The 21040-nt window shown below is 64.4% G+C and overlaps 3 protein-coding genes across 5 annotated transcripts in view; 2 read left to right on the top strand and 1 right to left on the bottom strand.

The window, feature by feature from the left end:
• The window catches only part of DNAJC5 (DnaJ (Hsp40) homolog, subfamily C, member 5), a 1035873-nt gene that overhangs the window by 610349 nt on the left and 404484 nt on the right, over nt 1–21040 (top strand). The gene's annotated exons all lie outside the window — the stretch shown is intronic.
• Nucleotides 1298–4739, top strand: LOC105506352 (chromosome unknown open reading frame, human C20orf195). Of its 3 annotated transcripts, none has more exons than XM_011934450.1 (2): nt 1298–1380; nt 3691–4720. In XM_011934450.1, exon 2 carries the CDS (start codon nt 3701–3703, stop codon nt 4670–4672), a length of 972 nt encoding a protein of 323 aa, XP_011789840.1. In that variant the 5' UTR covers nt 1298–1380; nt 3691–3700; the 3' UTR covers nt 4673–4720. The 3 variants fall into 3 exon arrangements, with proteins under 3 accessions (XP_011789840.1, XP_011789838.1, XP_011789839.1); XM_011934448.1 differs by lacking the exon at nt 1298–1380 and adding an exon at nt 2207–2264 and having other exon boundaries at nt 3691–4739; XM_011934449.1 differs by lacking the exon at nt 1298–1380 and adding an exon at nt 2218–2329 and having other exon boundaries at nt 3691–4739.
• HELZ2 (helicase with zinc finger 2, transcriptional coactivator) overlaps nt 6104–21040 on the bottom strand; it is a 34972-nt gene continuing 20035 nt past the window's right edge. The window contains exons 3-21 of the mRNA XM_011934452.1: nt 19140–20253; nt 18633–18816; nt 18457–18564; nt 17086–17603; nt 16221–16862; nt 14704–15487; nt 14385–14460; nt 10532–14243; nt 10299–10393; nt 10082–10213; nt 9823–9984; nt 9600–9744; nt 9349–9465; nt 9081–9273; nt 8791–8925; nt 8465–8683; nt 8216–8372; nt 7973–8140; nt 6104–7366 (exon numbers count right to left, since the gene is read on the bottom strand). Of these exons, the coding sequence (XP_011789842.1) occupies nt 7242–7366; nt 7973–8140; nt 8216–8372; nt 8465–8683; nt 8791–8925; nt 9081–9273; nt 9349–9465; nt 9600–9744; nt 9823–9984; nt 10082–10213; nt 10299–10393; nt 10532–14243; nt 14385–14460; nt 14704–15487; nt 16221–16862; nt 17086–17603; nt 18457–18564; nt 18633–18816; nt 19140–19936 (8469 nt within the window). The 5' untranslated portion in view covers nt 19937–20253 and the 3' untranslated portion in view covers nt 6104–7241. The remainder of the gene's footprint in view (nt 7367–7972; nt 8141–8215; nt 8373–8464; nt 8684–8790; nt 8926–9080; nt 9274–9348; nt 9466–9599; nt 9745–9822; nt 9985–10081; nt 10214–10298; nt 10394–10531; nt 14244–14384; nt 14461–14703; nt 15488–16220; nt 16863–17085; nt 17604–18456; nt 18565–18632; nt 18817–19139; nt 20254–21040) is intronic.

Below are 21040 nucleotides of genomic sequence, written 5' to 3'. Positions count from 1 at the left end.
TTGCCTCAGCCTCCCAAAGTGCTGGGATTATAGGCGCAAGTCACTGCACCCAGCCATTATTATTCTTTTTAGAGACAGGGTCTCCCTCTGTTACCCAGGCTGGAGTGCAGTGGCACCATCCTGGCTCACTGCAGCCTAGACTTCCCAGGCTCAGGTGATCCTCCAGCCTCAGCCTTCCAAGTAGCTGAGACCACAGGTGCACACCACCACACCCAGCTAATTTTTCAAATTATTTGTAGAGACAAGGGTCTCCCTATGTTGCCCAGGCTGGTCTCAAACTTCTGGCCTCAAGGGATCCTCTCACTTCGGCCTCTCAAAGTTCTGGGATTATAGACCTGAGCCACCCAGCCTGGCTAAAAGTTTAACTTTAAAAAATTAGATTAGAGGCTGGGCGCAGTGGCTCATGCCTGTAATTCCAGCACTTTGGGAGGCCAAGGCGGGCGGATCATGAGGTCAGGAGATCGAGACCATTCTGCCTAACATGGTGAAACCCTGTCTCTACTAAAAATACAAAAAAAATTAGCTGGGCGAGGTGGCGGGCACCTGTAGTCCCAGCTACTCGGGAGGCTGAAGCAGGAGAATGGCATGAACCTGGGAGGCGGAGCTTGCAGTGAGCCAAGATCGTGCCACTGCACTCCAGCCTGGGTGACAGAGCGAGACTCCATCTCAAAAAAAAAAAAATTAGATTAGAAATCAGAAATTGAAAGAAAGGGGATAGGGTGGAACCCAGGAGAGGGCAGACATCCAGGACCTGCCTGGCGCCAGAAGAGAAGGTGAGGCTGCTCTGCCCCCACCCTGCTTCTCTGTGAGTGACCTGCAGGGTGGGGGGTAAGGGGTCTAACTCCTACTGCTTCCCAACCCTCTGTGTCAGACAGCACCCCCTTCTCCAAACAACCTGGCTTTGTCCCCTGGAGCCCTAAATAACAATAACAACAATAACAATAGCTGACATTTATTGAGTTCCAGCCCAGGCAGGGAGGGCAAGGCAGAAACAGCACCCAACAGGACTGGGCGTGGGGCTCACACCTGTAATCCCAAAGGATCAGAAAGACCCAGGTGGGAGGATCATGGGTGCCCCGGGGGTGGAGGCTGCAGTGAGCAGGTGGAGACTGCAGCATGGTGACAGAGCAAGACGCTATCTCAAAAAAAAATCACCCACACCCACCCACTTCCTGCCAGGCCTAACCCCTGGGGCTTCCATGCACCAAAGGAAAGCTCTTCCGAGGTGGGGTCGCCGGGAGGAGGGGGGAGCTCAGGTTACAGAAGAGCCTGGGAGGGGCTCAAAGACGCCCATCCTGGAAGAGGCCCCAGCACTGACCTCCGTGGGGATGGAGATGAGGAGGATGGAAAGTAGTATCTTCCTCCAGCATTTTCCTAAAGGTGAAGGAGGGGCACCTTGGGGTGTCTGAGATTGTGACCCCCGGAGAACCCCAGGTAGCTGGGGTGTGCTGTGGGGGAAGGGGAGGATCCCAGAGGCCCTGAGCCCAATGGAACGGATACAGACGGGACCAGATGGCCTCAGAGCTCCTCTGTGGGGCTCCCTGGAGCTATGAAGACCCCATTTATCCACAGTCAGGTCGGCGCCTGAGCTTGGGCGGCCCCAGGTGGGAGACCCCTCGCCCCATACGGAAGGATCCCGTGGCGGGAGGAGCCTGTGGTGGGAGAAGCCTGTGGTGGGAGGGGCCGTGGTGGGGTGAGCCCGTGGTGGGAGGAGCCTGCGTTGGGAGGAGCCTGTGGTGGGAGGGGCCGTTGCGGGATTGGGGGGAGCCTGTGGTGGGGGGAGCCCGTGGTGGGAGGAGTCTGTGGTGGGCGGGGCCTTGCTGGGCGGAGCCGCCCCTCTCCTCTGCGCTGGGTGGTCCATGTGCCAGGTCACCGGGCCCTGCCTCGCTCCCAGATTTCTCCGAGGGATTCCGAGGAGTGCACTAGGACTGGGGGGTTGAGCGGGAACACTCTCCCAGTCACCTGAGGCTCCTGCGGCCCGCTGGAAGCCAGGGGTGCGTGGGGACGGGAACCCCACTTGGAGCCCGGCTCTTGGACCAGCCACCCGAGGTGGCCCCCAAGTCGGGGACGCGGGCCCCCAGAAGTCTGGGACTCCCCAGGAAGCGACGCGGATGGAAGATTCCTTGGCTCGGGGTGTGGGTCCCCCCCCCGCCCCGTCCCCGGGCCGCAGCGTCACAAAGGCCCCGGTCCCCAGGGCAACCCGCGGAGCGCGAAGGGAGGCTGGGCTCTGGGAAGTCCGCGCGTGGCTCCGCTTCGGAGGCAGGGCAAGTGGGTGCGGGTCTGGGGCGGCAGCGGGGGCTGGGAAAGGAGGGCTAGGGGTCTTGGGAAGGTAAGGGGCAGGCAGAGCGGCCGGGGAGGTGGGCCTAGGGGAGTGTGGGGGAGGAGGTAGGGTGTGGGCACCTGGTGGTCTCAGGGAAGCGGGCCTGGGACCACGGGTGTGTAGGAAGCAGCGAGGGGTTCGGAACCGCTTTCCAGGGTTCACGACCAGCCCCTCTGGGTTTTCCACCTGGGCAGCTGCTGGAGACTGGAAAAATCTCTCACAGGTCGCAGAGGCACGATTTCCCTCCAGTGGTGAAATCCGCCCTAGCCTCCAGCCAGAGCAGGGCTTAGGCCTGGGTTCCCGGGGACCTGCTCTCAGCTAGCACCTCACCCTAGACACACTCCCTGCTGTCCCCAGGGTCCTGTTCTCACCCCACTGCCCCAGGAAGGTCAAGGGTTGCCCGTTTGGGCGTGAGGCAGACATGGCTTGCCACCTACCTGTGTGGCCTTGGGGAACTCACACAACTGCTTGGCTCTCATTTGCGGTTCATCCCAGGCCCTAGTGGCTGTGACAACCTGAGATCTCCAGGGTTGCTGGGAGCCGGGGCAGCAGCCAGGGTGCAGCTTGCTCTCAAGGGAGCTGTGGCAGAGCCTGGGGCCACAGCTGCACTCAGCCGGTGCACCCACAGACACAGGGTCAGACTCGGCTCAGCACTGGGCTGAAACCCTGGATGAGAGCAAGAACCAAGTGTCTTAGCCTCAGGCTCCATCTGGGAAACGGAGTGTTGCTTGTGGAGTCCGTGAGCTCACCAGGGACAGGGTCCCGGGTCCACAGCGAGGGCCCACAGCGTAGGAGGGGGGCTGCTCCTCCGGGTCCAGGCCTTGCCGCCCTCCTCCCACGCTGACTGGCCAGCTGGCCTAGTCTTTGGTGAGGCCCGTCTCTCTGCTCTACGACTGCGATGAGGCATAGAGAGTCCCCAGGGAGAACCAGAGCGGGAAGATGGCCCACCAGTGTCCCTAAGGGGGGCTCTGTGCTGCTTAGGACCATGCTGTCCCCTCTCCACAGCCCTGAGGGTGCCAGCATCCCCTTTCAGTACCAGGGCTAGGAACTGGGGCCCTTGCCAGGCCACAGGTCAGGGCTGGGGTTTCTGCCCTGGCTGTTCTGGCCAGAAGTCCGCAGTCCTAGCTCTTCCCTGTCCTATCCCGCAGGCCACCGGTTGTCAGTAGAGGTTTATGCTCCTCAGCATAAACTGTGTCCAGATCTGTAGCCTGCCCATCCAGCCCTCCAGGCAGCCTCTTCCCAGCGAGTTGTGCCCCCGAGGAAGGACAGAGGCCCAGCGTGGGGGCAGTGGGCTGAATCCATCCCCCGAGCGTGCCACTGCGCAGGGGAGGCCAGCCTGCCTGGCAGTTGACACCCAGCCCTCCCCCCAGCTCCTGGATAATGAGCTCCCACGTGGCAGGCCTGGGCCTGGACAAGATGAAGCTGGGCAATCCCCAGTCCTTCCTGGACCAGGAGGAGGCAGATGACCAGCAGCTGCTGGAGCCAGAGGCGTGGAGGACCTACACCGAGCGCCGCAATGCCCTGCGTGAGTTCCTGACTTCGGACCTGAGCCCGCACCTGCTCAAGCGCCACCACGCCCGCATGCAGCTGCTGCGTAAGTGCTCCTACTACATCGAGGTCCTGCCCAAGCACCTAGCCCTGGGCGACCAGAACCTGTTGGTGCTGCCCAGCGCCGTGTTCCAGCTCATCGACCCCCGGAAGTTCCAGCGCATGAAGAAGGTGGGTACAGCTCAGACCAAGATCCAGCTCCTGCTGCTCGGGGACCTGCTGGAGCAGCTGGACCTTGGCCGTGCTGAGCTGGACGCCCTGCTCCAGTCACCGGACCCACGGCCCTTCCTGGCCGACTGGGCGCTGGTGGAGCGGCGGCTGGCGGACATGTCGGCCGTCATGGACAGCTTCCTGACCATGATGGTGCCGGGACGGCTGCACGTCAAGCACCGCCTGGTGTCTGATGTCAGTGCCGCCAAGATCCCACACATCTGGCTCATGCTGAGCACCAAGATGCCCGTCATGTTTGACAGAAAGGAGTCGGCGGCCCACCAGGACTGGGCCCGGCTGCGTTGGTTCGTCACCATCCAGCCGGCCGCCTCGGAGCAGTATGAGCTGCGCTTCAGGCTGCTGGACCCGCGGACGCAGCAGGAGTGCGCCCAGTGTGGCGTCATCCCCGTGGCTGCCTGCACCTTCGACGTCCGAAACCTGCTGCCCAACCGTTCCTACAAGTTCACCATCAAGAGGGCCGAGACCTCCACGCTGGTGTACGAGCCCTGGAGGGACAGCCTCACCCTGCAGACCAAGCCGGGGCCCCTGGAGGGGCCCGCCCTCAGCCACTCTGTCCGAGAGATGATTTTCTAATATTTATCCACTAATAAAGAGGAGTGTAAATGCACATACGGAATTAAAGACACAAACCTATTTATGTTTTAAAGGCAGCAGCCACCAGTGTTTTTCCTGGCTCAAAACATGCCAAGCCCCAGGCTGGACCTCCCATGACAGCTGAACCTGGAGCAAGAAGTGCCAGCCCCTGACACCTGGGGGCCTCCTCCCATGACGAGAGCTGCTCCACAGGGCCTCTGCGGTCCCAGCCCCTGCCTCTCCTCGCCACACCCATCACCATGACCACACCCGCCTCTCCTCGCCACACCCATCACCATGACCACAGGGCCTCTGCGGTCCCAGCCCCCGCCTCTCCTCGCCACACCCATCACCATGACTGAGCTCTGGCCTTCCTTACCCACCTTCCTGGCTTGGGGGCCTCCCTAAGGGGATGACACTTCTAGGCCGCAGTGAGTCCCACCACCCCAGCCCAGCCTCGAGTGCTCATTAGCACCCCAAGGAGGCAGCAGCCGGCACCACTAGGGATCCCTGGCTGTGAGCAGCTCAGCTGTGCCCCTCCGTGCCCCGCCCACCGTTTGTTCCTCAAGGGCCTTCCCAGCCCCGAGCTCCCTCTCTTCTCCAGGATCAGCTGCTTTTGTTAGGTGTCCAGCCTCTGCTTCCCCCCCACCGCTCACCTTCAGGACCGCAGCTGCCCCTTCCTCCAAGAAGCCTTCCCTGGCTGCAGGCTGGTGAGGTCCCCAAGTCCCCTTTGCTAGAGGTGTCTTCTCATCCTCTCTGCAGGCACTTCTCAAGCTATTGCAAACTACTGTCTATTTCATGACGGTCCAAGAATAGATGTGGTCTTCAAGGCAGGGCCCGATCAGCACACCAAGGAGGCCACCGTCCTGGAGACTCCATGCTCTGCCCCTCCCTCCACAGACGCCCAGAACCTCTTTTCCCACAGTGACCATAGCCCCCACGACCATCTGACCCCCGAGCTGGCTCTGGGAGACCACGGGAGCCCCTGTGGATGCAGCCACGAATGGGCCAGGTGTGGAAGGACCCCAGCTCACAGCGGCCAGGGGGTCCTGGGGAGCAGCTTCAAAAGTGGGACCAACAGGACAGTCAAGGCTGGTGGCCTCAGGAACTTTGGACTTGGCCAGCCTGGTGACACCAGAGCAGCTCTGGAGCTGTGGCCTGTCCTCACCACACCAGGCACCGTCCCTCCCCTCCCGGCACAGGCAGCCCAAGCCACCAGCCCTGCAGGGGGGGTCGCCGCCCTCCCCACGCTCTGCACCCAGTGCTCTGCAGTAGGCCCTTGACAGCCTCCACGGCCGAGTCCCAAAACCGCCCTCCCCACGCCCCTGCACCCAGCACTCTGCAGTGGGCCCTCGACGGCCTCCACGGCCGCGTCCCCAGCACAGTAGCCATCCACTTTTGCCCCCCAGCTGACCTCAAAACACCCAGGAGTGAGAAGAGCTTTCAGAGTGGTTTTATCATTAAATTAATATCTAATCACATAATTCAAAGATATAAAAATTGGAATGTAGAAAGTGGGGCAAGCCCCTCCCTCAGGACTGGAGGCAGCAGGAGGGGCGGAGCTGCCCTGAGGCGGCAGCGCTCGAGAAACAGATGCAGCTGAGCAGGCTGTCCCGAAACGCGGAGTCCAGGGTGGAAGCATCGCCCCAGCACCCCCAGCCCCCGAGCCCACCGCGCAGCCTAAGGGAAGACTGCAGGCTTTTCACATTTCAGAGGGTGGGGTGGGGTGGGCCCCTGGCTTTGGGCTGCCCTCCAGCAGCCCCTGAAGGACACAGGTGGTGGTGGTGGGAAAAAGGCCCCCTCTGCCAGGGAGGCCTCCTTGTCCTGAGCTTAGGCTGTCTCTGTTCCAGTAACAGATGCTGGTTTTTTTTTTTTTTTGAGACAGGGTCTCACTCTGTCACCCAGGCTGGGGTGCAGTGGTGCGATCAGAGCTCGCTGCAACCTCTGCCTCCTGGATTCAAGCGATTCTCATGCCTCAGCCTCCCAAGTAGCTGGGATTACAGGTGCACGCCACCACACCCGGCTAATTTTGTATTTTTAGTGGAGACAGGGTTTCACCATGTTGGCCAGGCTGGTCTCGAACTCATGACCTCAGGTTATCCCCCTGCCTTGGCTTCCCAAAGTGCTGGATTATGGGCGTGAGCTACCAGGCCTGGCAGGATGCTGGCTTTGAGTTCATTTAAATACAGAATAAACCTGAACTCCACAGATGCCATCCAGAGTGATCCCAGGTGGCATCCAAAGGTCAAAGGGCAGCCTCCATAGGGTTTCCTTCCTAGTTCTGAGACTTCCCAGGGACAGCAGAATTTCTGTGCGCTGGTCCCAAAGAAGCCCCTTTTGGCCACCCTGAGAGGTGTCCCTGTCCCCAGATGCCCAGGAGAAGCAGGGGTGTGGGGACCGGCCCTCGCCGTTTCTCCTCCTCCAAGTCCGCCGACTTCCCGCCCCAGGGAGACCCTGAGGCCAGGAGGCAGGCTGGCCCAGGCAGGCTGATGGTGGAGGGTGGTGGGGAGGTTGGGGGGCCCCGGACTTGCCCTCCCAGTCCTGGCAGCTTGCGGGTGGGGAGGGCTCTTCAGGAAGGCATAGTTGGCCTCCTGCAGACGCGCACCTGGCCGGCAGGCACGAGGCTCTGCTGAGCCTCACAGAAGTCCAGGAGGCTCCGCCAGAGGGGGCAGCAGCGCAGGAGAAGGTGGTCTCCTATGAGGGTGGGAGTCAGGCAGGAGTCAGTCAGGGTCAGGCAGGAGTCAGTCAGGGTCAGGTGGGAGGAGTCAGGGTCAGGTGGGAGGAGGCAGGGTCAGGCCAGAGTCAGGGTCAGGTGAGAGGGGTCAGGTGGGAGGGGTCAGGGTCAGGTGGGAGGGGTCAGGGTCAGGTGGGAGGAGGCAGGGTCAGGTGGGAGGGGTCAGGGTCAGGTGGGAGTCAGTCAGGGTCGAGGTGTCAGGGTCAGGTGAGAGGGGTCAGGGTCAGGTGGGAGGGGTCAGGGTCAGGTGGGAGTCAGTCAGGGTCAGGCAGGAGGTGTCAGGGTCAGGTGAGAGGGGTCAGGGTCAGGTGGGAGGGGTCAGGGTCAGGTGGGAGGGGTCAGGGTCAGGCGGGAGGAGGCAGAGTCAGGTGGGAGGAGGCAGGGTCAGGCCGGAGTCAGGGTCAGGTGAGAGGGTCAGGTGAGAGGGGTCAGGGTCAGGTGGGAGGGGTCAGGGTCAGGTGGGAGGAGGCAGGGTCAGGCCGGAGTCAGGCGGAGTCGGGCGGCTCCCCAGCCCAGCCCTGGCCCCACCTGTGTTCCCACCAGGACTAACCCAGCCCTGCCCTCACCGATCAGGCAGAGCCCCTCCTGGGCCCGCGTGACAGCCACGTTCACTTGGTTGGGGTCCACAACGAAGCCCAGAAACTTCTTGAGCCAGCTCTTGGTGGGCCGCTGGTCCAGGTCACTCTTGGCACAGGTGCGGACGGTGCTCACCAGCACATAGCGCCACTCGCTCCCTGCGGGATGGAAGGTGAGGCCCTGCGGCCACTGCGCCCACCCTCCTGGCCCCACCCATGAGCCCCCAGCCTCACCCTGGCTCTTGGTGATGGAGGACACAGCCACTCCAGCGATGCCCTCTCGCCGAAGGGCCTTGCTGATCTCAGAGGCCTGCGCGTTGTAGGGCGTGAGGACGGCGACGTCCTGGGGCTCTATGGTCCTCCCCAGGGTCAGCTGCTTGGTGATACGGACCTGAGGGGCCGAGGGGGCAGGTGGAGCACCCTGGTGCCTCTCCTGCCCTCCTCCAGGAAGCCCTCCCTGGCCCCCGGGCACCAGACACTCACCACCTCAGCCACCTCCTCCAGGTTGGCCTTGGAGTTCTCATTCCCTTCGTCCGTGGACACCAGCAGGCTCCGCTCGTGGCCCTGCACGTGGCCAAAGATGACAGGGCAGCTCTCCTTGCCAGCGTAGCCCAGGACACTGGGCGGCCTCTTCAGGCCCTGCCACGTCTTCAGCCTGCTCTTGTAGAATGCCACTGAGGGGAAGGCACAGATGCCCTCGTGCTGCAGGCCAGGATGTGCACTGGTCAGAGGTGCCAAAGCTGCCACATGGGGCTGCGGCCCCCCCCAGGGGCTGCAGGTGGGCTGGGGGCTGAGCGGGGCGGGCTCACCATGCGGTACTGAGTGTCCAGCATGTGTGCGTCCTCGTGGTACCGCTCGAACAGAGACCGGTCCAGACCCAGGTTTTGCAGCCACTCATTCTTGACCACAGGCCGCAGCTGCTTGTGGTCTCCGAGAAGAACCACCTGGAGGAATAGACAGGCCTGGCCCTGACACCGCTAGACCCAGAGGGACCCCAGCCCCACACAACGCCCATGTCTGCACACACACAGGGTGCCTCAGGTGCGAGACTGTGCCAGGGATGCCTGCCCGTGCTACCCACACACCCTGCCCCACCAACCTTCTCGGCCTGTGGGAACCGCACCAGGGGGATGAGGGTTTCAGGTTCCGTCGCCATGCCTGCCTCATCAACAAGGATCTGCCTCACATCCAGGGTTTTGAGGCTGGCGGAGGCTGCACAGGAGCAGGTGCAGAGGATGACCTCGTGCCGGTCCAGCTCGAACTTCCGAGCCTCCCACAAGACCTTCTTGTACCTGACAGGGACACTGCCTGTCACCCCAGGGCCCCCATGCTGCAGGTAGCTCCACCTCCCAGCCCCTGCCACTTACAAGACCAGGTCCTCCCTGGAGAAAAGCTCGCCACTCTGCAGCCGGGTGTCAAAGGCCTTGATTTCCGACGAGTACGGGTTGGGGGCCTGCCGGATCCGATGGTGCAGGGTGATGCTCCTGGTGGTCAGAACACAGTGAGCCCTGTCCACGCAGAGCCATCCCGGGGGCAGAGTTCAGTGAGACCCACCTACACAGGGCTGGCTGGACAGCTCGGCTCTACCCGGCCCAAGCCCCAGAGACAGCGGGCACACCTGAGGCTCTGGTTCGGCCTCCCCTCCCGGGGGTTCCTCCTGAGCAGCTTCCTGCTGCCCAGGCGCGGCACTGGGAACTCGCTGGCCTCGGCCTGCTCGCTGTACACCCGGAGAGGCTTCAACTCCATCCTTCTCAGGAGCAGTTCTGAGGGCAGTAGGGGGACGTGAGTCTAGCCCCACGTTGCCAGCACGCCAAAGACCCCCACCGCCGACCCCAGCACACCTGCCAGGACATCCACCGACTTGTTGGAGGGGCCGCAGTACAAGATGCAGGGACCCCCTAGCTGCGTCTCCCCATCGGGGGAGCCTCTGGGCTGCACCTGCTCCTGGTTTGATTTATGAAACCAGAATATGATGTGGAGGCCCACGATCGTCTTCCCTGTACCTGCAGCCGGAGAACAGGAGATTGTCGCCCACCCCTGGGGTCCCTGTGGCCCAAGGCAGCCCAAGGCAACCCGCAGCTCCCCCTGCGTGGGCCCTACCTGGCGGGCCCTGGATGACCGTGAGGGGCTTCTCCAGAGCCTCCCTGACCGCCCTGTTCTGGCTAGGGTTCAGCTTGTGGCGGCCTCCGGGGATGTCATAGGTCTGCCGCTCCAGGAACCTGCTGGGGAGCACTGAGAGCCGGGCGGCCTCCCTGAGCACTCACGCAGGGTGGGGTTGGGGGTCAGAGGGGAAGCTGGAGGGGTGGGGCAGACCTACCTCTGCAGAGGGGCTGCGGGACAGGCTGGCCCAGGGCGATGCTGGTGACCAGCGGGGACGCCTCCTCTAGCCCACGCACGGCTTCCTCCTTGCGGCTGGGGGTGAAGGCAGACACTGGAAAACCAACAGGACTCCCAGGAAAGGGACTGCTGCCCCACGAGGTACCCCCCTCCCAGAAGTGAGGACCCAGGGGTGGTCCCCCAGCCCAGCCTCCGTTGGTGGAAGCCACTCACAGATCAGGAAGCTGCTTAGGCAGCAGCTCAACGGTGAACAGGGTGCCCGGCCTCAGCACCTCTTCTGGAACCTTCTCCATGCCCATGTGGTGGATGAAGAGGTGCACCTGTCTGGGAGCCTCCTGCCGGTCTGCCCGGCGCTCCTGGTCCCAGTCCTCCGTCTGCCCATGGGCCACCCAGGTGTAGGTGCCAGGGTCGACACTCAGGCCAGGGCCGAGGCTGCTGGGCCCGGGGCGAGGGCTGGCCGTGGGAGCTGGCAGCCCCTCGAGCCGGATGCAGAGGTAGCAGCAGCTGAGGTTGATGTCGACACAGTTCTCCTCGAGGAAGGCGGCCTCCAGGCGGAAGGCGCCCTGCAGCTGCCCCTGCGGCATCCGTGACGCATCCCAGGAGACACTCAGGTGCTGAAGTGTGACAGAGTCATTCTCGGCAACTGCACCAGTGGCCGACTCCAGAGCGCAGAATGGCTCCCACACGCAGGCGTACTCATCCACGTCGCGATAGCGGTCCCGCGGGGCCCGGTACACATGGCCCAAGAAGCAGTCTCCGGGCCGCTCCACGTGCTCCAGGCAGAGGCTGAAGCCGGGTGCCACGGTCCAGAGCTGAGGGCTCGGTACCAGGAAGCCGTGCTGCAGGCTGGCGCCGAGCTGCACCTGCAGGGTGTCCCCACTGCCCAGCTCCCGGGCCACCTCCAGGAAATGGCCGCAGCGGCTCCGCTGCACCTGCACCAGCCCCCGCTGTGAGGACGCCTCACCCTTCTCCTGGATGAGAGCAGCCGCCTCTGGCCAGCGCTGCAGCTCCACCAGCACCAGCAGCTGCTTCCACAGAGCCGTCTCCACGGCCCAGGTGTGTGGGTCCAGCACAGTGCCAGGCAGTGGCAAGGGCGGGCTGGATCCCTGCACTGAGTAGACACGGCGCCGCCACAGGAGCTGCAGGCCCGGCCGGCCTGCCAGGGCATGGGGGTGCTCGGACAGCTGCAGGGAGCTGTAGGGGATGGGGCAGGGGTCGGGCAGCGTCTCCCGGTTGCTGGGGAATTGCAGCCGGAAGCAGCGGGAGCCTGCCTCCACATCCACCACGAAGCCCAGCTTGTCCAGAGGCTGGGCCTTGAGCTGCACGGCCAGGTGCAGGCTGTGCGCCCGCCGCTGATAGCTCTGGGCAAGTGCGTGCTGGAGGCTGAAGCCCTGGCAGAGCCCATCAATGTCCCTGGCAGAGTAGGCGGAGCCCCCATGGCCCAGCGCCAGCAGGATCTGCCGCTGCAACACCACGTCCAGGTACCTGCGGATGGGTGAGGTGGCCCATGTGTACCATTCCACCTGCAGCGAGTAGTGGCCACCCTGCTGCCGGTGGCCCCAGGTGCAGCGGCCGAACGCCGAGCGCTCCAAGGCCTTGCGGAGGTCGCGGCTCGCAGGAGCCAGGAACGGGTGCATGTCGTCCGTGGTGACTAAGTCCGCCATCTGCTCGTAGTCCTGAGTGCGGGCGGCAAACTGGACCTGCTTCCAGAGGGAGGCCAGGAGGTGCAGCTGCGTGTTGGGGGCGCTGCCCCCGCCGCCACGCAGGTGGTGGCCGAGGTGCAGTGACAGGGGCACCCACTCCCCATGCTTCTCACACAGGGCCTTGAGCTGCTGGCTGTGGGGTGCTGGCTGCCACCGCAGAGGCGTGACCGTCCGCGTGCGCTCGCTGCCCACCAGGAACTCTGCCACGAGCCTGTTAAACTGAATCATGTACTCCTTTACCATGATGTGGGCCGCGCGGAAGCCCAGAGTGCTGTCCTCATCTGGCTGCTCATAGAAGCAGTCGGACTGCAGGCGGTGCCGGCGCAGCAGCCGAGAGAAGTAGCACGCGGCCACGACGCAGGCGTCCACAGAGTCCAGGCGGGCTGGCAGCTCATGGCCGGCACCCGGGTGCTCCCTGATCACCCGCTCTGCCTCCTCGTAGGACAGCTGGCGGTCAGAGCGGACCACGGAGGGTGCAAAGTGCAGGCTCTTCAGCTGGCCACTGGCTTTCTCCATGGTGAGGAACAGGGAGATGGCCAGGCGGTCCCGGCCCGGCAGGAGGCTGAGGATGTCCTGGCAGAGGCTGGCAGGCAGCATGGGCACTGGTTCCCTGCCAGGGGCATAGAATGCAGCACCCTGCCTTCGGGCCTCCACGTCCAGCACCCCGTCCCTGGGCACGAAGCTGGCAACATCAGTGATGTGCACAGCCACCTCGCACTGGGGACCCAGGTCTCGGACACTGAGGGCATCATCGAGGTTGCAGGCGCCCTGGGGGTCCACAGTGAAGGTCAGGAAGGCGCGGCAGTCCTCTCGGCGGCCGGCAACCCGGTCAAGCTCTGTTTGGTATTTCTGCAGTGCCTTGGTGATGGCAGCCAGGTCCGACGGGGGCACCCTCAAGCTGTACTCCAGGCCAAGGATGCGGAGGCCCTGCTCCCAGGTGCTGGCCTCAGGCAGCACCTCCCGGACGATGCCCAGCGGGTAGTAGAAGCCCTGCCGCCACAGGACAATGTGGACCCAGAAGAGCCGGCTGTGCCGGGCCTCCGCCGTGAGCTTCTCAAGCCCCACGCGCTGCAGCCGGCCCTTCCGGAGGCCGTAGACGGGGACCTGCGATGGGTCCTTCAGCTCGGCCACAAAGATCTTGGTCACGGAGCCATTGATGGGGACCATGATGCGCGGGTCCCACCTGTCCATGCGGCACACAAACGCCAGCTCGTGCCTCCTCCTCTTCAGCACGCCCAGCACGCGGCCCCGAAGCCGCCCCTCGGGGGCCCTGTCTCCCGAAAGGAGCTGCACCAGCACCTCATCCCCGGTGAAGGCCATCCCACAGTCCAGGCGGCCCCTGACCTGGATGGGGCCCGAGGAGGCGTCGTCCAGCGGGATGGCGGACGCCCGCTCAAAGGTCTCCTGCACGAAGGTGCAGTGACGGTACCGCTCTGGCTCCGCACGCAGCAGCTTCCGCAGTGCAGCCGGGGGCAGGTTCTCGTACAGCCGGGCCTGCCGCGGGGACTCTGGCCTGGCGACGGTGTCCAGCAGCCCGTCCTCCCCGACGGTCACCATCACCTTCTGGCTCTCATCCAGAAGCTCCCGCAGGATGGCGTCGTCAGCGTTGAGCTCCCCGTCCCACGGCCAGAAGTCAGCCTCTGCATCCTCAGGCTCGGTGGACTCCACGCCTGCCGCAGCGGCTGCTCCCGCCGTGCAGGCCCTGGGGGCCGTGTCCTCCTTCACTGTGTCTCCTGCTGGCGCTGCCGTAGCCTCCGTCTGCGCTGTGGTTGCCGTGATTTCACCGGAGGCTGGGCTCAGAGCCTCATCTCCCGGCTCTGCCTTCACTGTGGCCGTCACCACAGTCGCTGGTTCCTCGGCCGGGTCCCCTACTGGCTCCGGGGCAGCCTCCCAGTTCCCCGCTGCCCCAGCTCGTGTGCCTTGGGGGAGCCAGCGCCGTCTCTGCGCCACGCCCTGCTCGACCTGCTCCATCGACAGGCCCTCGGGGCAGACGCTGTGCCGTTCCACACACTCGCGGATGAAGCTCTCCCAGAGCTTGCCACAGGCCCCGAAGGAGCAGAGGGCCACGGCGTCCCCCACTACCACCAGCTGGGACTGGGCGCGGGTCAGGATGGTGTTGAGCACGCGGGCGTCGGTGAAGAACTCGGGGGCCGGTGCCCCGGGGCTGAGCAGGCTCTGGCAGGTGTGCACCGTGCTGAGCACCACCACCCGGAACTGCCGCCCTGCAGAGGGCATGCGGTCAGGCTGGGCACACCGGACGGTGGGACCAACCCCACCCCCGCCGATGCCAGGCTGAGGAGTGGGCCAAGCCACCCGGGGCATCCTGGGGCAGCAGGCAGCACTTGGCGCCGCTGGTCACCCACCTGGCAGGATCTCAAAACTGCCCACAGACACCTGGCCTAGGTCCCGCCTCCTCAGCTCCTGCCTCAGCGCACTGACCTGAAGACGCAGCAGGGCCGGGGATGAGCGCCGGACGCAGTGAGGACTCTGCCACCCCCGACCAGGAAACGGCACCCCCACCAGGCTCCAGACACCTCAGGGGCCGAGTCCAACATCAGCCTTGAGAGGCAAATACTGCAGCCCCTCTTACATATGGCGTCACTGAGGCAGAGGGCTCGTCCATCAGCCGGCAAGCCTCCCCCTCCCGCAGCAGGGGTGCAGTCGGGGGCTGGCCGGGCTCACCTGAGCACCGTGGGACACGACGCAGATGTGCCTCTGCTCACGGCCACCCCAGCAGCTGGGCCAGGTGTTGTAGACCTCCTGCACCTTCTCGACGGCCTGGGCAATCTCAGCCAGATTCAGCCAGGATGTCATGGATATGTCCCGGTCTGGGCTGCCCGCCACGTGGCAGAACATGAGTGGGTAGTGCCGGGGGTGGGGCGGAACCTTGCCCCTGGCGTGGATGGGGTTGCCCTTGGCCATGTAGAAGTGCCGGGAGATGAAGCTGACAATGGCTTCTGTGCAGCGGTAGTTCTCATGGAAGACCAGGCGGCTCTGCCGTGCCACCTCGTGCGTCTCCTGCTGGTAGTACAGGAAGAGGCGGTGCAGCAGCGTGTGCTCGGCCGCCCGGGCCCTGGCAACACTGAAGAGCCGGGGCGTGACCTGCATGTGGTCGCCTGCCAGCACGAGGCGGGTGCTGTGCGAGGCGTAGGCCAGCGGGGTGAGGGCCTCACACTCCAGCATCTGGGCCGCCTCGTCGATGAGAATGTGGGAGAAGAAGCCGACCGGCACCCTGAGCTCGCGGGCCTGGGAGGTGGTGGTGACCACCACCCGGTGCCTTGCCAGCTCTGCCCACGTGGGCGGGCGGAAAGCCCGGTGGTCGTTGGTCAGGCAACAGTACTGCAGCGTGACCGGGTCCGTCTGGCTCGGTGGCCGGTCCGTGTACATCACACGGAGAGGAGTGGCCTCGGGGTGGCCGCTGCTGACGTGGCTGTGGAAATACTCCCGGATGTAGATGTCGGCAGCGCTGTGTGAGGGGGAGGAGCTCATGGGCTTCTTGCTGGGGGCCTCAGTGCTGTCCGCTAAAGCACCTACTGTGTGCCCAGCCGAGCTGCCCCCGAGCACAGCCCTTGTCTGGCTGTCAGAGGTGAGCAGCAAATGCTGGTGTCCCCACTCTCAGGAGTCCGAGGGGCAAGAGGCCACGGAGGGCTTTGGGTAACACCTGGGCGAGCCCAGCAGCCCCTCTGACACTGCAGACACCTGCCTCCCAGGCCCCCAGAACCCCTAATCCAGAAATCAGCCCGGGACGTATGGCCCCACTGTCCCAGGCTCTTCCTCCCACTCCCCACTGTGCAGGGATGGGAAGGCCCCGGTCTGGGCAGCTGCTGGTGGCAGGGACCCAAGGAAACCACATAAACCAAAGGGGAACTTTGTGGTTAGGACAAAAATCTGTGTTTCTATAAAAACCAAAAACAAGGTTCATCTCCAGGAACTGCTGGGTGGACCATGCTGCAGCCTTCCCCGTGACTCTCTCTCTGGGCCAGGGCCCCGGCAGAGGCACCCAGCTCCTCACCTGACAGCAGACTTGGCCACCCTGGGTGCCCTGAGCTGGGTCTGATAAAGCCAAAGTGCAGGGCTGGCCGGCTACAGGGAGGGTCCTTGCAGAATCAGAGGACTGCAGCATGCCTAGGGGCTGCCTGCCTGCCCAGTGTCGGCCTGGGCTGGGCGTCAGGTGAGGGGCAGGCCAGGCTCGGGCTTACCTGTTGGTGTGTGTGCAGACGAGCACCTTGGCTTGAGGCCTCCTGATGACCTCCAGGGAGGCCATGGCCAGCGTGTGGGTCTTGCCGGTGCCAAAGGGGCCATAGATGAGCAGTGGGGGGACACGCCTCCCATCCCCAGGGCCCCAGCCCGCGATGAGCGCCACGGCCAGCTCCTGCTTGCGGTTGCCACGCCGTAAGGGTGGGACAGACCAAGGTCTGGGCAGGGCGCAGGCGGGCAGGTCAGGCACCACCAGCTGCTCCTCAGGCAGCGTGTCCACCGCCTGGTGCCAGAGGCGGAAGGTCATCGGGTCAATCTGGAACTGCACCTCCAGGACCAGGCGGGCCTCGGGCTGCAGCCCCAGGGCCAAGCAGCAGCGGGCGGGAAGCAGCAGCCACAGCGCCTGCTCCGAGCTGGCCCGTTTCTCCAGCCGTACCTCGAACACTGCATTGTTGGGTGCGGGGACGGGGGCCACCAGGGCTGTGCTGACCGCCCGGCCCAGCAGGAAGCCCTGGTCTGTGTCTGGCATCAGGGAAGGGGGGACGGGAACCTCTGCGTACAGTGCTCCCGGAGGCGCGAAGAGCATGCTCAGCGCTGGCGTCTGCAATGCCGTCTTCAGGAACACCTGGCCCCGCAGGGTCAGCCTGGCAGGATGGCCTGGGTCGGGTCATGGGGCCACAGCTGCCGGCCCCACTGCCAAGTCCACGCCCCCATCCACTCCCGTTGCTCCAGCCGCTCCCATTGCCCCAGCTGCTCCTGCTACCTCAGCTGTTCCCGCTACCCTCAGCCGCTCCCGTTGCCCCAGCCGCTCCCGTTGCCCCAGCTGCTCCCGCTACCCTCAGCCGCTCCCGTTTCCCCCCAGCTCACTTGGCCACCAGCTGCTGCTGAACCGTCTCCTCCTCGTAGAGAAACTGGTGCATCCTTTGCCGATAGTTGGTTGGTGAGATGGGGCCCGAGGCCAGGCCGCTGCGGTTGAACTCTAGGGCCAGGGCAGGGTCCTTGTACTTGGCCATCAGGGCTGTCTGCTCGGCCGTCCGCTCCACGGCAGGCACCACGTGGCGGTTGCCAGTGTGCCAGCGCTCCATCTCCTCAGGGTGGCCGAGCACCAGACTCCTGCAGGGTTCTGGGCGACGCCCCTGGCCCAGCTGCAGCCCCAGCTTCCGCAGCAGCACCGGCCGGCGGCCAAAGTCGAAGACCACCCATTGCTCAAAGGTGCCGAAGGAGGCGGCCTGCACACTCACTCCCACCTGGAAGTCGGCGGCGGAGCTGGGCAAACGGAAGCGCTCACCCCGTGCGTAGAGCCGGCCTGGCGGGAGGCCGGGAGCCACCAGGGAGAAGTTGGCTCCAGGCTCCTGCTTCAGCAGGGCCACATGTAGCAGGCGCTCCTGGAGAGGAGGCCGGACGGTGAGGGGGGCCCAGGACTCCCCCTGACCCTCCTGAGATGCAGCCTGGCCAGTGTAGCCCAAGTGCAAGGTTCAGGCCCCGGCCCTGCCACTTTCTGGATGGAACGCAAGCAGGTCACCCAGCCTCTGTCAACCTCAGTTTCCTCCTGTGTTAAACGGAGGTTGCTGAACCTTCCCGGGGCCCCTGTGGATGTTCCGTGGGGCAATGTGGGCAGCTTGAGGCCTCACCACCCACTCTCCAGGTGCCAGACCCTGGTGAATCCTTGTTTTTGTTTCTGTTTTTGAGATGGAGTTTCACTCTTGTCGCCAGGCTGGAGTGCAAAGGTGTGATCTCAACTCACTACAACCTCCGCCTCCCAGGTTCAAGTGATTCTCCTGCCTCAATCTCCTGAGTAGATGGGATTACAGGAACCCACCACCATGCCTGGATAATGTTTTTTTTTTATTATTTCTCTTTTTTTTTGGATTTTTAGTAGAGACGGAGTTTCGCCACATTGGCCAGGCTGGTCTCGAACTCCCGACCTCAAGTGATCCACCTGCCTTGGCCTCCCAAAGTACTGGGATTACAGGCGTGAGCCTCAGCACCTGGCCAAATCCTTGTTTTAACCCGTCTACTCTATAGAGTAACCTTACCAGGGCAGGACTCTCCCGGCCCCCCTGCTGTAGGTGAGGAGACTGAGCCAGAGAGGCTAAGGAACCTGCCGCAGGTCATGCAGGCGCTAAGTGGCGGTGCCTTGGTATTAGCTCCATGACCCAGACTCTCGACGTCTGCCCGGGCTGAGGTCACCACTTCCCCAGGGCTCCCTCCGCCCAGTCGGAGCTGCTCTCTGCTCACCTCAGAGTGGACGGCAAACGTCCAGCTGTACTGGGTCTTCCTCTCCTGGGCCTGGTACATCAGGGGCTGGTTGCAGGTGACGCGCACTCCATCAAGGGTCTCTGCCAGCTGTGTGGAAGTCTAGCCTTCAGCAGGAGGCCTGGACCCCACCCCACCCACTCCCAGGGCCCACTTACCACAAGGACCTCACTGCTGCTGCGCTGGTACTCGGCCAGCAGGCGCTCCTGGTAGGGCACCAGCCCGTCCTGCCAGGCCGCCTGCCCCCGCAGCTCCACAGCCTGCCTGCGCTGGACCCACTCCTGCAGCTCCTGTGCTGAGTGCGCCTTGGTGCAGGCGTCCCCATACTCACAGAGGTCAGGCCTGGGGGACAGGGAGGTCGGCAGGGCTACGCGGAGGCACAGCCACCGTGCTGAGTTCAAAGGCTGGGACCCCCTCAGCCCAATACTGGCCTCTGTAGGGAGCAGGGGCTTTATTCGTCCCACCCACTCCTGTGCTCCCGGGACAAGGCCTGGCTCAAGCAGTTCCCAAACATGAACCTCCCTTATCCAGGTCCTCAGAGGCCACCGTGGTTTCAGCCCCCAGCAGGTGGCAGGGAGGCCACTGTCCACTGAACCTGGGAGCCTCTGGCTCTGCTTACAGCGGGCTCATGCCCCACCCCAAGCTCCGGCCCCGGGCATCCTTACTTTGGGCAGAGCTCGAACTTGGAGAGTCCCGGGGGTGGGGAACGGTGCTCCCAGGGCACAGCCTGGTCGAAGGCCACCATCTGTGCATGTTCCGAGGATGCGCAGTGGTTCTCGAAGGCCTCCTGAGAGTGGCAGGTGACCAAGCAGGCCGGGCAGTACAGCCGGGCCACAGGGGGCTGGCCGAGGGGGACCGTGCGCCCGTCGCCGTCAGGGGCAGGGGGTGTGAGCAGGTCCCCCCGCTGGAGACCACCCAGCTGCTCGGCCTCCCACACAGCCATCTCCACGGCGCTGTGTGCGAACTGGCAGCGGGACTCCCCACGCCAGCATGGCTGCCCGCGCCCCACAAACCTGCAGTAGGCAGGAGGCTGGCCGGCCCGGGGCTGTGGCCTCACCGTCACAAACTGTTGCTTGCGGCGGCCCTCGGCGCTCACATGGGCCAAGAGGGAGGGGCAGGCTCCATGCTCAGGGCACTGCCCCTGGGGGTCCACGCGACAGACACGTGGGGGGCAGCGCCTGAAGCAGAGGGAGCAGAGCAGCTCGAAGCGGCCGCCAAACTCCGTGAGGATGGCATCAGCCGCCCGGCCTGCCCCTCCCTGGGCCCCACCGCCCTGCACCTCCGCCTTCAGCCACAGGCGCTGGAGGTTGTGCTGACGCTCAAAGGTCCAGACCAGGGCCTCCTCGCGACTGCGGGCAAAGGTGCACCGGTTTCGGTGGCGCCGGCAGCCGAGCCCAGGGCTATAATAGCGGCAGACTTGGTAGCACAAGGGCCTTGGGAAGGTGGGCCGGCAGCCCACCATGCGCCAGACCTTGCTTTTGGTGGCCTGCTTGAAGCGGGCCAGCAGGATCTCGTGGGAGCAGTCATGCTCCACCCTGCGGAGGACGTACGTGCTTTCATTGAGCCGCTGGGTGCAGCGGGAGCAGCCCAGACACAGGTCCACCAGGGCACACAGCCGGGCCAGGGACGGCCCCCTGGTGGCCGCGGGGCTGTTGGGCAGCAGGCTGGACCCTGGAGGCGCCACCTCGAACACCAGCTTGGCTCTCCGGGACAGCGTCCAAGGCTCCTGAGCTCACGGGTCCACGTGGTCCACTAGGACTGCTGGCCACGGTTCGAAGCCTGCGACAGAAGGAGTAGGTGAGACTGAGACTGAGGCCGGGAGACATCTGCTCCAGGCCCAGCTGAGAAGCATGGCCCCTCCACCAAGCAAGGAGCTGGGACTCTGCCCACGATGAGGCCGAGGCCTTGGCAGCAGCTGTGTCCTGTCAGGGAGTCAGGGCTCACTGACCCGGACACAGCCAGACCCTCCCTCCTGAAGGGTCTCAGGCCCCGCCTAGAAGGAGCCAAGGTGGCTGCTTGTGGAGCCCTGGAGGGGGCAGAGCCCTTGGCACAGTGCCGCCCCCAGGAAGTCACACCCCTCTGCCCCAGCCGGGGGTCCTGTGCACCCCAGGGCCTCAGGTTCCTGACTCTTCTAAGGACGCAGAACCTCCTTTTCTGTTAAGTGACCACTGGCCCCCAGAAAAAGAGGTCCCCACATCTGCACCTGGGAGGGGCCTCAGGGAGAGGAGGGTGCAGTGCTCACCAGAGCTCAGGGTGCCAGGAAGAGATGGGTCCCCGGGTCCCCACTGCAGCTGAGATGCAACAAGAAGAAGTAGTTTAAAAGCAACAGACTGGAGGCAGACTTGAGTATGAGAACCCGGCACTCCCCGGGGACCCCTCTGAGAAAACATCTGAGTCTGCCGTCCAAAAAGGACGGGAGCCGAGACCCCAAAATCCTGCGCTCCAGTGGGTGCACAGACCACAGGGCTGGGGCTTGCTGTGGAGCACGCCGGTCCCGGGCGGGCTGCACTGTCCTGGGCTGGGTCTGCAGCTCCTGGGACCCCGCACCCCCGGCTGCACTCGCCCT

This window comes from Colobus angolensis, unplaced genomic scaffold (assembly GCF_000951035.1).
Source record: "Colobus angolensis palliatus isolate OR3802 unplaced genomic scaffold, Cang.pa_1.0 Scaffold136, whole genome shotgun sequence".
NCBI classification, from domain to species: Eukaryota; Metazoa; Chordata; class Mammalia; order Primates; family Cercopithecidae; genus Colobus; species Colobus angolensis.
Note: the sequence above shows the minus strand (reverse complement) of the source record. Positions and strands in the feature narration are given on the sequence as shown.